The sequence below is a fragment of the Barbus barbus genome (genome assembly GCF_936440315.1).
Source record: "Barbus barbus genome assembly, chromosome: 42".
NCBI lineage: Eukaryota > Metazoa > Chordata > Actinopteri > Cypriniformes > Cyprinidae > Barbus > Barbus barbus.
Genome location: NC_136720.1, coordinates 17,466,281 through 17,481,151, shown reverse-complemented (window position 1 = coordinate 17,481,151; position 14,871 = coordinate 17,466,281). Strand labels below are relative to the sequence as shown.

The window sequence follows — 14,871 nt, the reverse complement described above, 5'->3', positions numbered from 1 at the left end:
CCTTAATTGATTCTCATCAAATTCTTCAGGCTGTCACTGTGCATCTTCCCTGGGCCTCTGTCTAAGTTCTCTCTCTCTCGCTCTCTCTCTCTCTCTGTTTGTGTTAGTACACCACCCTTCAGTAGAAGGCAGAGTCTGTGGTCAACTCTGCTCTGCTTATCGTAAGCTGCCACAGCCACTTACCAGAAGTGATCCGGGAGACTGGGGGTTTCTCAGTGACATCACTTTATGCGACGAGGCAGAGCTGTTGCACTTATGCATGAAGTAGAAGTGTAATGACGTGTTTAATAATCTTTTCAGTCCTAGAAGATGATTAAAGTTTCATAATGCCTTCATTCATTCATTATCTTCTTGCTTTTCTTTACATACACATCTTTTTTTCAACCCGCCACAGTTTCTGCTGTGGGCGCTGCTGTTTCTGCATATCTCTGGCTGTTTTTCAGCATTATTATTATTATATGAGATATCATCACGATCTGCAAAGCTTTTGACTCCCTAAGTCACTGTTGTTTTGAAGCTCAGCAGCAGTGATATCCTGCTTGGTCATGGTGTGTATTTAAAGTTTCACTTTTCAGGTCAATCCTTTATTTCCAATTAAATTGAATGTCTTTACAAATAATGAAATTAAAATTACAACATGATCAATAAAATAATTAAAGGAACTTAATTAACATGCACAAGCACATCACTACATTAGCATTACACTAGCATTTGTTACACCGAAAAAAGTCTAACCTTCTAACTAGATATATAATATGTATCAGTTATTCACAATTGGTGGGTCACGATTCTAAATGAAGGGAAAAACAATGCTAAAATGCAGGTTTTAAAATGCAATATAACTGTGCATATTTAGAATAGCAAAAGAAATAAGCTCTTAAAGGAGATGCAAATACATCCATATTTTTTGTATGTTAATGTCAGAAGTTGTGCATCCTGTGAAACTCCATGGTATGCTAATTTATGCCAGCATGAACAGGTAGCACGACATGTCCTTAACCTCAAAATAGGCACAAACAAAATTACAAAAGGTAAGAGAAAGACTACATTAAATATGGTTTATGGGTTTAGAGAAACACTGATCTTATCATCACTAAGCAGTGGCCTATTGCGTATCACATGCATTGCTTGCATTTAACATGCATTAGATTTAGGATTTATGCATGCCTGCATAAATCACTGAGACGAAGTGCGCTTCTGGTGGCCTTATGGAGATATGTAGTTAGTGTAGTTGTTAGTATAGAGATGTGTAGGTAAATTAATAAATAAATAGTTCTACAGTGGGGTAGAAAAAGACAAAATATGTTTATGAGAATGAATGTAATCCAGCAATTTAAGAATTTCCTAAAGAATATTAGCAATGTCTTGCAAAAAAAATAAAACTAAAAATGTGGATAGATTTCAAATTTGAGCTGACAAATTCTTGACACTTCTAAATGATGGACTTCAGACAAACATTTTTGCATATACAAACACACTAAAGCAAACACAGAGCCAGATATAAAAATGTTTTACTGAGCAGACAAATGAATGCAATATAAAACAAAGAAAAACATATTGTCACGGTGCACACACGAGGGAGGAACCAGGAACACGCAGACGAGGATATAAACTCAATTAACACTTTACTGACATCAGGACAGGACATGGCAGGACAAGGCAAGGCAGACAAGGACATCACACACCGGGATTAACGAGTAGACCAGACAAAGTTTAACGGAACAGACAGGACTAATATACACAGGTAAATCATAGATAACGAGACGAACAGGGCTAGACAAGAATTAACTAATGATTACGTTTAACAAGGACAGGAAACAAACCAAATATGGGCACAAGAGGCAGGAACACATGACACCCACACGACAGTTCCCTGACATAACTCCCCCCTCCCGAAAGGCTCGTCCCGAGCCTTAACAGTTCCATCGGGGAGGGGGGGTGGGCGCTCTGGAGGCCTCTCAGGACAGACACGGACCACAGGACGGGGACCTCCAGAGCGGAACAGACAGACAGGACCCATGGCGGAGCAGGGAGCTCAGGAGGCCATGGCAGGTGGTAACTGTGGCCATGGCATCCTTCTTCGGCCCACCCACTCCACCCAGAGCTCTACTACCCCCCCCCAAAATTTCCATGGGGAATCCAGGGGGTATCAGGAGCCCTCCGGGGCTGGACAGACAAAACACGACAAGACACGACAGAAACCCTCCAGGGTCAGACAAACAGGACAGGACATCCCACAGGAACCAGAAGCCCTCCTGGGCTGGCTAGGAAGCGGAGTCTTCCTCTGGGCTTGACGAGGAGTCAGGGGCCCTCACAGGGTCCCTCAGCAACCTCCTCCACTTCTGCGACAGGGGGGGCAAGCGGCTGCGACTGGCCTCCATGGCCACAATTCAAGGAGCCGCCTGCCCCAGACGAGTCTCCATGGACAAGACAAGACATGGCATGACAAGGTAAGTTTAAAATGTTCCTGTGGGCACAACAAACACAAACACGGCTCTCCTGGCCGTGACATGTGGACTTGATCCACGGAGAGGGTATCGGCGACCGGCAGGCTTGAGTCAGCGGCAATCCGGTGGGCTTGAGTCAGCGGCAATCCGGTGGGCTTGAGTCAGCGGCAATCCGGTGGGCTTGAGTCAGCGGCGGACCGGCGGGCATTGAGTCAGAGGCGGACCGGCGGGCATTGAGTCAGAGGCGGACCGGCGGGCATTGAGTCAGAGGCGGACCGGCGGCGTGCACAGGGGAGCCGCGGACGGCGGCGTGAACAGGGGGGAGCCGCCGACGGCGGGTTGGCTTTCCCCGCGGACGGCAGCGTTGATCTCCCGCGAACGGCGGGCACGGTGAAGCCGCCGACGGTGGGTTGGCTTTCCCCACGGACGGCGGACTTGGGTGAACCGCAGGTGGCGGCGTGAACTCCCGCGAACGGCGGGCTCGGTGTGCCGCGGACGGCGGCGTGAACTCCCGCGAACGGCGGGGTCGGTGAGCCGCGGGTAGCGGCGTGAGCCGCCGACGGTGGGTTGGCTTTCCCCACGGACGGCAGCGTTGATCTCCCGCGAACGGCGGGCTCGGTGAAGCCGCCGACGGTGGGTTGGCTTTCCCCACGGACGGCGGACTTGGTGAACCGCAGGTAGCGGCGTGAACTCCCGCGAACGGCGGGCTCGGTGTGAGCGGCGAGGTTGGGATAGCCGCGGGCAGCGGCGGACATCTCCCGCGATCGGCGGGCTTGACTCAGCGGCGATCCCGCGGGCTTGACTTCAGGGCTCGCGGCCAGCGGACTCGCGGCACTCGCGGTGATCCCACCAAACTCCCACGCCCACTTGACGCGGGCTAAGGCAGGATGACGAGCGGCGACTTCCATGCCGCGAGGGACAGACAAACAGGAACAAACAAAAGACTTTTAAAAACGAAAAACAAAACGAGGTGAAGGGGCGCCGCTTACTGTTTTGGTCTGGTCTTCTGTCACGGTGCACACACGAGGGAGGAACCAGGAACACGCAGACGAGGATATAAACTCAATTAACACTTTACTGACATCAGGACAGGACATGGCAGGACAAGGCAAGGCAGACAAGGACATCACACACCGGGATTAACGAGTAGACCAGACAAAGTTTAACGGAACAGACAGGACTAATATACACAGGTAAATCATAGATAACGAGACGAACAGGGCTAGACAAGAATTAACTAATGATTACGTTTAACAAGGACAGGAAACAAACCAAATATGGGCACAAGAGGCAGGAACACATGACACCCACACGACAGTTCCCTGACACATATATTTCATGTTTACATTGACAAAATGATCTATATCTTGTCTATTTTCTCACCTGCGTTTACTGCAGTACACTCAATCTTTCACCGAAAGTACGTAAGCAATATGCATATACTGTTTAAATACTCATTACTTAAAAAAAGCAGAAAAGACATTTGCACTAAAAGCACGAACAACTAAAATACCTTATTAGAAATAAAAGGTCAGGAAAATAAGTTTGGTCTCATTTAGAAGAGATAGCTTGTTATTCTGTCCCTGCTTAAACTGGCACATCTTAAAGTGATCAGGCAGAAAACTGACATAACACATTGTAGGCCAGAATTCATGAAAAGCCAAGCATTCGTGTATTTTTCCGGAAGCCTTTTCCCTGCATGTAGAGATGGAGGGACTTCAGCTCATCCATAACCCTCTCCTGGATCTGCACATCATTGAGCTGTGAGACCAATGAAGATAAAGAGTTAATAAGAAACATACAAAAACAGGTTTAATCAGTTTTTCAATATAGTTCAAAACTCATTCTTACCTTCTCACTGACAGACTTCAGTTTTTGTAGCTGTAAGACAGCAAGCTGATTTGGGTTCATGTTTTTCTCAGAAATCTAGAAGAAAGTACATATATGTGTATTTTAATTGCTATTTAATATATGCTGGAAATATATACAAGAATATTTACCATTGGAGAGGAAGTTGTGGTTATGTCAGACATCTTATATAGGTTTCTACATCTATTTTTGGTCTGAAACAAAGAAGTAGTAGTAAAGAGTTTTGTCAACCTAAGCTTAAGAAATGCCCTTTAGTTAAGAAACTAATCCAACATTTTGGGTCCTTTTTAAGTGAAAATGTTGCTATATTGTTAACATACAAGGCAGCACCCTGCTGAAAAGACAAGCATGATCTGGATTTGGTTAGTGCTTGTCTAGCTAAACTTAGATGGAAGATACGTTAGTGAGAAAGAGGCCATGCTGGTCTTTCCAGTTTTGTATTTTCCATTTTATATGAGAAATAATTGCATCACTCAAAGACATGATGATGTAACATGACAAAGTTTATTATATGTATTCTGAAAATGGAATGCGCTGACCTTATACACACAGTTTCTGAGTTGATCCATAATGTGTATAAGCTCAAGATGATGGTTTAATCCCTCCTTTTTATGGACGTCGTTCTTATTTGTCTTTTCAAGAACATTTTGAAATAGATTGATGATCTTCTGCAGGACACAGCTGTGAAGATTTTTCTGATGAATAAAAACAATTAATTTGTGAAACCTGATACCAAATATAGATGACATGGTAGTACGTCAACAACAAATTTCCACAGGTACATCTTGATCATATTTCTGTACTGAGACATGCGGGCGTGCAGGGTAGTAACGAGTGAAGTCTGAAATATGTGACATATGACTTAGAAATCGACTTTTTAATAGATTTTTTGATGTTGTTGCTAAAATTAACGAGGCTTAAGACAACAATTTTATGGGTTGGGCTTCTTTTATGGGTTGGCCCATGCCCAATTAGCTGACTATACCATATAAGACCTCACTGAGCCCCGCCTCATAACAGAACCCCCAATTCATTTCATTTCCTTCATATTACTTTCAAATGTATTGGATTTTGTAATGCAGTAACTGGAGTAAATAGCTTTATGCACCAATGAATAACTAATATGATATGATATGATATGATATGATAATGTGATAATTCATAATATGAAATTGGACAATGCATCTTACCTTTTTCCGAATTTTGTCAAAGGAGCTGTGCTTCAGGAGGATGTTCTCACCATCTGCAGCTATCTGAGAGGATAATTCAAACCGTCACCAATTGAAATATTCAGTCTCCAGGGCATTTTCCAAAAGCATGCTAGTAAACTAATTCTGCACATGAACACCTGACGTTACCTATCTAGTTACACCCTCTGTTGTAGTGCAAGATTATTCCCATATGCATATCAACCTTACTTTGTATGGATTAGTTTTGTAACAAGTGCATGCATGTGAGTAATGGGTGATTTGAGTTCTAACACAATGCTGATAGTAGGATCAGAATACTCACCACGTCTTTGCTGACACGCTCGGCCATATTAGCCATCACACTCAGGTCAAAACAGGGATCCACAGGTACACAGCTGCCATTTAGGAGTACCGCTGTGCAGTCGTGCATTGGAATGCCGAAAATCAGGATCAGAAAACAATACTGCAAAGCACTGGCCATACTCAGTTCCAGAGTGACAAAATGAATGTACGTGAATGCAGGTCCTGCTGATACACCTGCTTCATTCCGTTCTCCCTTCTTTTTGCCTTCGCTCTGGTCCTCACCTTTGTATTTATTCTAGTTTCCTGGTGACGTCAGCAAAGTCCTTTCTCTTTGTTTCTGACTTTCCATTTGAGATCAAGACAGGTGAAGGTGTCAGGCTCCTGAACTGTAATGTAATCCACGTTTGTTGGTGGATCCAATGGGGAACGTGTCTGGGCTCAAATTGCCACTACAGAATGCAAAGTTTTCTGTCTGCTTCATGCTACTAGAGGGAGCTTAAATAAAAGAAAGTCACCACAAAATTGTATTACAACTCTATAATGAGGTCATGACATTTATGCGGATCGAGGATGTCCCAGATTCTAAATTTCTACGCAAACCACAGTCTTGGTCAAGGAAAGTTTATTAAGGGCAACATAACTGGCATTATGAATTATATTTGTAAAAAAGATAGTAAGAAAGTATGAAAAGTAAGACTAGACGAAGGCTAGATGAGTGATCAAATGGAAACTAGACGATGGATCAGCCGATAAGGTGATAAGGGGTCACTAATGGAAACTGAGGGGGATTTGAAATGTAGGCCACTTTGCAATATATCATTTCATCGCATCTCATTCTCCTTTTGTTTTTTGAGGTCAGTAGCTTCAAATGTGGCAGTCTATCTTACTTTGTCACGTTATAACTTAAGGGACTTTTATTAACCAGGAGTGGATTTTATTTAAAGAGATGTATACTTTTTCTTCTCCTTATTCAATTAAATCTGTCAGAAACTGATCTTTAGCATGCCTTCATTTACTTTTTTTTTTATAGTACAAGGCCTTTTATGTCATTGAAATGCTTGAGATGAAATATGAGACAGAATTAAAAATCAAGGTAAAATTGGAATAATTTCAAATTAAGTGCTTTAGCAAGACAAAGACATCAGCTATTTTATTAAAAAATGAAAAAAAATAAAAATAAATCCACCACTTTTTCTATTGAAATGCATTGCAAATGACATTCTAGTGAAAATGATCAAGATTTTTCAGTAAAATGCCAACAATTCTACAGTGATGCAAGTATGTTCACTTGTTAATGGACAAATTTATCAAATCTTCTTGACCAAATGAATCATTGACAAATCTCCTCTTTATTTCTCTTTAAGTCAAATGCCCTCATTTTACACAGCAAATTCCATCTAAACCTTTGATTATGTGTCTGTTCGCCCTTACAAATAAAAGATGTGCACCTGTGCAATCCCCACGCCCAAGGAATTTCCAGCTTCTGTCGTCATGTGCTCAGCATTAAATGAAAAGAGACAAAGGGGGAATAGAGTTGGGAGGGGTAAGGGGGGATTTCCAGATTCATAGTACTTTTTCTTATCCTCACTTCATCAGCCCTTTACCCCTTTTCTTTGAAATGTAAGTCAATGTAGCAGTCTGAGCTCTTTAAAAATGAAAGGAATCTCATCTTTATTGTTATACTGTATATTGGGCGATATAAAGAGCATACATACATTATAATACAAGGCACCCTGGGTTTAGTTACATCCCAGTCAACATGATTGGTAACACTTTAGAATACTGATCCTTTGTTAATGAATACCTACACAGGAATAAGACACTAATGCACTATTAACATTGTAGCAACTACTATTACCTAACAAGAAACTATGATTATTGAATTAGTAAGTAATAGTGCTTAGTCGAATACAGTAGTTCACTATTAGCTAAATCAGTAACTATTATTTTTTTCATACCTCCCTAAGAACTACTAAGAACTACTGTATACAGGTTCATAATTAATATGAATAATACATAATGTATAATTCATTCTAAAGTAAAGGTCATGGTAACCCACTAATGACTCAAGTATTACCAAATTCTTCAGAAGGAATTACTAATTATTTGGATCTGTATTCTAAAGTGAAGATCATGATAATTCCCTAGTAATTACTGACGTTATTGTAAACTTTTGAGGTTTTTGTAAGGTTCTGGTTAGTAATTAATTTTGCTAACACTTAAATCATTACTAGTGGGTTACTGTGATCTTCACTTTAGAATACTGATCCTTCAGAAGGATGTAGTAACACTTTAGTCATTACTATCCAAAACCTCATATATATCTCAAAAGCTTAAAATGACGTCAGTCAATATTAGGGAGTTATGATGCTTTTCACTTTAGAATACTGATCCAAGTAATTAGTGGCTCTTTTAGAAGAATTTGATCATTCTTGAGTCATTAGTGGGTTACCATGATCTTCATTTAAGAATGAATTATACATTATGCACAATTCACATTAATTATGAACCTGTATACAGTAGTTCTTAGTAGTTCTCCAGGATATATAAAAAAATAGTAGTTATTGATTAGCTAATAGGGAACTACCAGTTTCAACTGAGCGCTATTACTTACTAAATCAATAATCAGAGTTTCTTGTTAGGTAATAGTAGTTACTACAATGTTAATAGTGCATTAGTCCCTTGTTCCTGTGTAGTTATTCATTAACAAAGGATCAGTATTCTAAAGTGTTACCACATGATTTGCTACTTGCTAGTCAGATGCATGTGGTATTAGAGGGCAGGACATTATCATTCTTGCATTTGATTGGACAAAAGTGCAGGATGTGTAGTGCATGATGACTCATCCATATTGCTGTGTGGTATTTAAATTGACTAAAATTGAATTTAGCTAACATTTAGGAGTACATTAACATATAGATGAGCTAAGACATGGACTAAAAGCCATACAATTCAATTTTATTCATTTTTTATAGAATAATAAAAAACTTCTATGTCCATTTTTTCCTCTCTACTTCTACTCTTCCAAAACAGACCCTGCAACCGCTGAACTGATATACAGAAGCAAGGGTTGCACATGTTTGTTTCCATGGTACTAAAGTACAAAGGTGTTGCATAGCTTCTGTAAAGTGCTATACAGCAACAGACATTCTATCATTTCTGTGCACAAGTTCATTTCTATGCAACAAACAATTTCTACGGGTAAGTTTCTAGGTTTATATTCACACCGTGTCTACAGTGAACGTGAGCGCCATGCATCAAGTTAAATGATATTTGTGTCGTGTAACACCAGTGCTATTAAATGAATGCCTGATTCTGTTTCTAATATAATTCAGCTTCCGAAAACAATTTAAATAGATTTGGAATGTTTGCTTTCCAGTGTACATTCAAAACAGAATTGCTCTGTGTAGACATGATGACTTCCTTGTCTTTTGTTTTTTCCATGTTGGTGCCGATGCCCACAAAATTACGGCTCTGGCATTGCATTACAATGATCTGTTCTTACTGTAAGAGTTTATTAACAGGTCATACCACTTATATTTTTTATCAACATCACAAAAATAGCATATTCTATTGTATATACATAAAACAGTTCACAAAAAAGTAACAGTTCAATATGTTTTTAAATAATGTTTCAATACGTTTTCAGTACAGCGTGGGGTAAAAAACTCAAAATTGAACTTCTTTTTTTATTAAACAGTGGTTCACTGAAAAAACTACGTCGCAACACACTCTTCAGACTGCTTTGTACTGCTTCATAGTTCTTCAAGAGTACAAATGCAAATGGTTCAATATTTATTTAAATGAGTGGAACTGACATTGTACAATATAGTAGTGCATGTTGTTTTGCGAATCTGTGAGAACCTTTGATACTGTTAACCCCATTAAAGCAAAGTAAAGCTGGCTGGACCGCAGACAGTGCTCTGTACATCTTTTTCGAAACTGTGGCGAGAGCTGGCATGTGTAGTTTCATGACTCTTAAAGCAAAATGCAAAACAAAATAATCATGCTTAGTTCCATAAGGTTTTCTAAAACTTCAATAATCCTTGCTAATCCTGTTGCCAGCAGGAAAGCATGGATGCTGTTCAAGAGTGAGCATAAGCAGGTTATGTATGCTCTCTTTTTTTATTTTGCTGGTTTGTGGTTAATGCATCTTCAGCAGTTAAAGTGCCTTTGCTGAGAAATAACACTTGCATCATCATTTTGTTGCTGGTTCCTTGCATGTGATGCTGTTGTTCCCAAAGGGCATAATAAGACTGATCAAACAGCTTCCCCAAAAAGACCATGCTGGTCAACCAGCTTCACATGTTTTGCCAGTGGATTGCATTTAGATCAGCACCAAATCAGAACAAACTAGTATAAACCAGCTTGGAGCAGCAAGGAAATTCACAATGCTTTTTTTAAAAAACACTACTGAATTTGTTTTGCATGCTAATTGCTGGGTTGAACAGTGTTAGTAAAAAGCTTCTCCACCCTCCTAGACTTGAAAGGGCCACATTTTGTCTTGGCAGGCAAACAAATAGTATAAATTTCCAACTTCACTTTTTTTGAGGAAGTCAAAGTGAAATTGTATATGAGATCATTTGTTGTGGTGTGTAGTTGTGATAGGCTACCCTCACCTATTGCCAGATAAGGCCAAACCTGTTCAATTACATTTTTTCTTTCTTGCTCGGAATTCCCATAAGGATTGTATATGATTGTATAAGCAGTATTATATTTCACAGTTGGGTCACTTGACAAATTAAAGAGAAATAAAACTGCGAAGGAATAGATCGTGTTCTGTTAATATAACCACTTTGCTGGTATATTAACGGTGGTTCTAAAAAGTATTCTTCAGACTCTTCAAACCATGTTGCGTCTGCAAAAAAATTATGACTTCACTTATCTTCAACATTTTTAATAAACTTCCAAGAAAGGTTTAAGGTTCACTTGGTTTGATGTTTGTTATCTAATGCAGTGACGCTGATATGCTTTCAAGTGTGACATAAGTGTCCTATTTGTTTTGGGGCAGCTGATCTCGGCTTTTTCTCAGGGCTTTGTAAGTAACTTTGGTGCTTCATTTCAAACATGAGAAATGTGATGATGGCAGTGATGGTTTATTTTAGTTATGGGTGGCATTGACACTTTTTAAGACATTCAGTGTGTGGGGTAAGCCAAATTTATGCTAATGCGACAGATGGGGGAATATGGGAGACATATCTGTCTCATATTCTCTGAATAGAGACATTTTGTAACACGTAGATATAACAATAGACTGGCATATCTTACATCATCTTACAGCATATCTTAAGTCACTTACATCAGCACAAACATTATTAAAAATTATTTTATTCAGTCACAGACCTTACAAAAGTTTGCTATGTTACTAGCAAGTGGTTTACAGTGCTTTTTCTAATAAATAAGAACAAATAAATAATGTCAGTTAAAATAATTATCTGTTGTGTGCAACATACAGTAAACTTCATAAATAGAATAAATAACACTGATATTCCACCATTCTTTTAAATGATGATCAAGATCTATTAAGACTTTTGCTTTTTGTGATTTTGGCTTGTCGTCTCCTGCGCTCTTTGGTCTTCAGGTTTCTCAGCTGTGTTGCTTCTCTGTAGACACGCTTCAGCTCGAACAATGCTTTGTGCTGGATGACTGGGTCATCTTCCTGCAATTATAAAGCATTTAATCAGTTAATATGTCTTTACAATGTCATAGCATATTTATATTTCGACTGGAGACAAAGTAAAATTAGAAATTTATACTCTTTCTTGTGCATTTTTTAGTTTTCGTATCTAGCATATAACATGCATTGTGAGGGAAAAATTACTTTCATTTCATTACCTTGATTACCCACTTTTAGAAGTAAAACTCCTTTCGTGTGGTTACCACAGGCGGCCTTATAACCAAAGCTATACATTTACATATTTAGCAGACGCTTTTATCCAAAGCGACTTACATTGCATTCAAGTTACAGTTTTTTTTACATTTTATCAGCTCTTGCTTTCCCTGGGAATTGAACCCGTGACCTTGGCGTTGCTCGCGCCATGCTCTACTATTTGAGCTACAGGAAAGCTTTTCTGTGATTGCAGTCAAACTCTAGAGCAATATCAGTTCTAACAAAATGTGAATGATAATGTTCAGGGTCACTATTATGTAATTATTCCTGTCATTTTTAACTATTAGCTGTGTTAACTGTGTTAATGTGTTGCATATTTTCGTGGTTGGTCCTTTTTCTCGGTTGCTCTTGATTGTATAAGGAACAATGTACATAGTAAGTAAAATTGAAAAAATACATTATTTTGCTTTTTTTTTTTTATAATATGAACATTAATTTATATTTTTTATTGTTTTGTGGCCAGCACAAATTATTTAGAGGCAGTAAATTTTCTCAGTTCACTGGCCATTGGAGGGTGTTGAAAAACATACTTTTGGGCTTCCCTATTTATAACTCTATAGCTATGATGTTCAGTGCTGCTTGTGTCAAGTTTGGTTTCACAGAAAATGAAACTGTTGTCTCACCTTGATCGCCCATAGGGTTTCTGCATATGTCTTGAGCTCTGCACTTTTGCCTGGGAAGTAGTTTTCTTGCAGTTTTTTCAAATGCTCTTGAACATGTGCCAGTTTTTCTTTAGCAGCTTCATCCTGACTATCCTTCTCCATGCGAGTGAATATCCTACTGTATGTATCCATTATGATGCTCATCAAAAGATTCTGCTCAGGTTCCTGCAACAAAAAAACAACACAAATGATCACAATGTACATTCAACACGGAATATGCCATATAGGTTGTATCAAAACAATATGACATTTGGTTTAGAATGACTAGACTGGTATTTTAGACCACAAAATTGTGAATTAGACCTTTGTGCAGAGGAGGTTATTTACCTCAAGATTCACCTTTATGTCTTTTAGGAACCGTAGGAAGACAGGATGTGCATCATATAGCTCACTGACATCTTTCTTCTGGAAGAAATGAAAAGGTCATTGTTTATATCGATTACTGTTTTAGACTTCAGACATCATTTTGAACTCTTATCTTTTCTCACTTAATAAGACAAATGTTTTTTTATTAGTATCACACTATATCTGAAAACCAAACTCAACCTACAGACCAGACATGTTACATTATGTAAGAAAAGCCAGTTTCAGTCTGTATGGATGGCAGACTATACTTCCTGTTTTATGTTGTGTACTACCTCTCATTCAATTAACTAACATCCAATTGCTGTAAAAGTTAACTAGTTTGTAAAGCCTGCTTTTCCAAAAAGACCTGGATTGGTTTGCGGCCTGTCTTTAGGTATCTTACAGGCCATATCCTGAAATGGTACACCACTCCTATGCCTATCAGTCCTTCCTGTCTGTGATATGACATATCTTTGAAATCCGAACGGATCTACTTACATAGTACACCTTAAGCTCGTCAATGCTCTTGTCCAGGTTCTCAGGGACGCTGGCCTCACCGTATGTCATCCATCCTGTAGTCAACAAACCTACTCCCCAGAAAAAGGCCATCATACGTTGGGCAATCATAGTCCTTGTTAGTTTAAGGCTTTCGCTGAAGTTTGACTTGTATTCCTGTCTTTTAAAAGCCGAAGTTGACTTTTTAAGCCGTCTCACAACACTCGACTCTTCTCGTGTCACGACAATGGTCTGAATGCATTGTGTTTGATGGTATTTATAGTTGTGTGAGAGCAAGCTATGATGAAGGTGTGAAGTTGTGTGGCTTTTACAGCCGAAGTTTCCTTTAAATCACAATGCACCATGATACTGTTCAACGCTATGGAGCCCACCACGCATCTTCTCGCCTGGAATCCCGTGGATGCCACTAGGCGGGGCTGTTTGTGGTTTTGTGGTTGGGAATCTTTCTGGTGATTAAGTAAGGGGTTCGGGACTCGTGAGCCTGAAGATGCACGTGTGGCCACTCCAATGATGCTCATGCATGAATGGCTCCCATTTGAGAAGGAAGTAGTGTTTTTTTCTTATCCTAGGGTTACAAATAATGACCTTGCACCACATTTAGATGCAGCTTTTTCTAGGAAATCATAAGTTTATGGGGTTTCTTTGTTTGTTTGTTTTTGTTTTTTTAAATAAAGCTTGTGGTGATTAGTACAAGAGTAATTAACCTTGACATTTTTGTAGTTTGTCTCCTAGATGCAGTTGGTGGAAAAACTAACAAAAGTAGGCTGAAACACATTCACTAGAAGTTCCTCAGAATCACACATTGAGCTAAAATAAAAAAAAAAGAATACATTTATGCATTTAGCAGACGCTTTTATCCAAAGCGACTTACATTGCATTCAAGTTACAGTTTTAACATTTTATCAGCTCTTGAACATGTGCCAGTAGATAAAGGACTTTTGGACTTTTTGACTAAAGGACTTTTTGACTGGTGTCAGAAAAATTTAGTTGTGCTGTTGCTCGTCAGAAGAGGGAAAAAGCATTTGAGGTTTTAACACTTCATCAGCTCAGCCTTGCATGCAGAGAAAGAGAGAGAGAAAGAGAATGAGAGGAAGACACTCAAAAGTGATGAGTAGTGTGAGACAGGCACAGTTTCATGGAGGGGAAGGTTTTCCTATTAGGTCACTTGAGGTGATACTACATCTAGGTATTAATAGAGGAAGGCCATCAGAAATCTTTAAAAAAAGCTTGTCTTCAGTTGAATGAATTTGCTTGCTTTTTTGTCATGATTAAGATCCTCCAAACATTTGGTTGGTATGGTTAGACCAAAAATGTCAATGATAGAAAATCCCGCATTTACATGTTTACGTAATTAAAAGTCGGAAAAGTATGAATTCAGTTCCTATCGGCTGTCACTCAAACACTCCAGACCTCAATGTTGGAGGTATGCCGCATTTTCCAGTTGAGTGTTATCGGTGTGGTTGATTTTCCGCGATTGTGGTTGCATGAGGTGTTCCCCCAGACTCCTTATTATACATCATACAGATTACGTGGAAACCAAAAAGGATATTCCTTCTATGAACTGCTTACTTGTCATTTTCGCATGGTTTCATTTGCATTATTCATCAGCTCAAAAACTCATATTTTGCCAAATATAGACAATCACCTAT

At 39.4% G+C, this 14,871-nt stretch overlaps 2 protein-coding genes across 2 annotated transcripts; both read right to left on the bottom strand.

The window, feature by feature from the left end:
- Positions 1-4,097: 4,097 nt before the first annotated feature.
- On the bottom strand, positions 4,098-5,987 carry LOC306861859 (uncharacterized protein; the record flags this gene model as incomplete). The annotated part of the gene is made up of 6 exons (XM_079404336.1): positions 4,098-4,208; positions 4,299-4,373; positions 4,448-4,510; positions 4,856-5,011; positions 5,507-5,569; positions 5,829-5,987. The coding sequence occupies 6 exons, from the start codon at positions 5,985-5,987 to the stop codon at positions 4,098-4,100; spliced, it is 627 nt and encodes a 208-aa protein (XP_079260462.1).
- Positions 5,988-10,693: 4,706 nt separating this feature from the next.
- LOC306861281 (interferon gamma 1-like) lies at positions 10,694-13,449 on the bottom strand. Its single transcript, XM_079403466.1, has 4 exons — positions 13,205-13,449; positions 12,689-12,766; positions 12,323-12,526; positions 10,694-11,468 (listed from the first exon to the last, which is right to left on the bottom strand). Exons 1-4 carry the CDS (start codon positions 13,331-13,333, stop codon positions 11,322-11,324), a joined length of 558 nt encoding a protein of 185 aa, XP_079259592.1. The 5' UTR covers positions 13,334-13,449; the 3' UTR covers positions 10,694-11,321.
- Between the last annotated feature and the right edge of the window lie 1,422 nt (positions 13,450-14,871).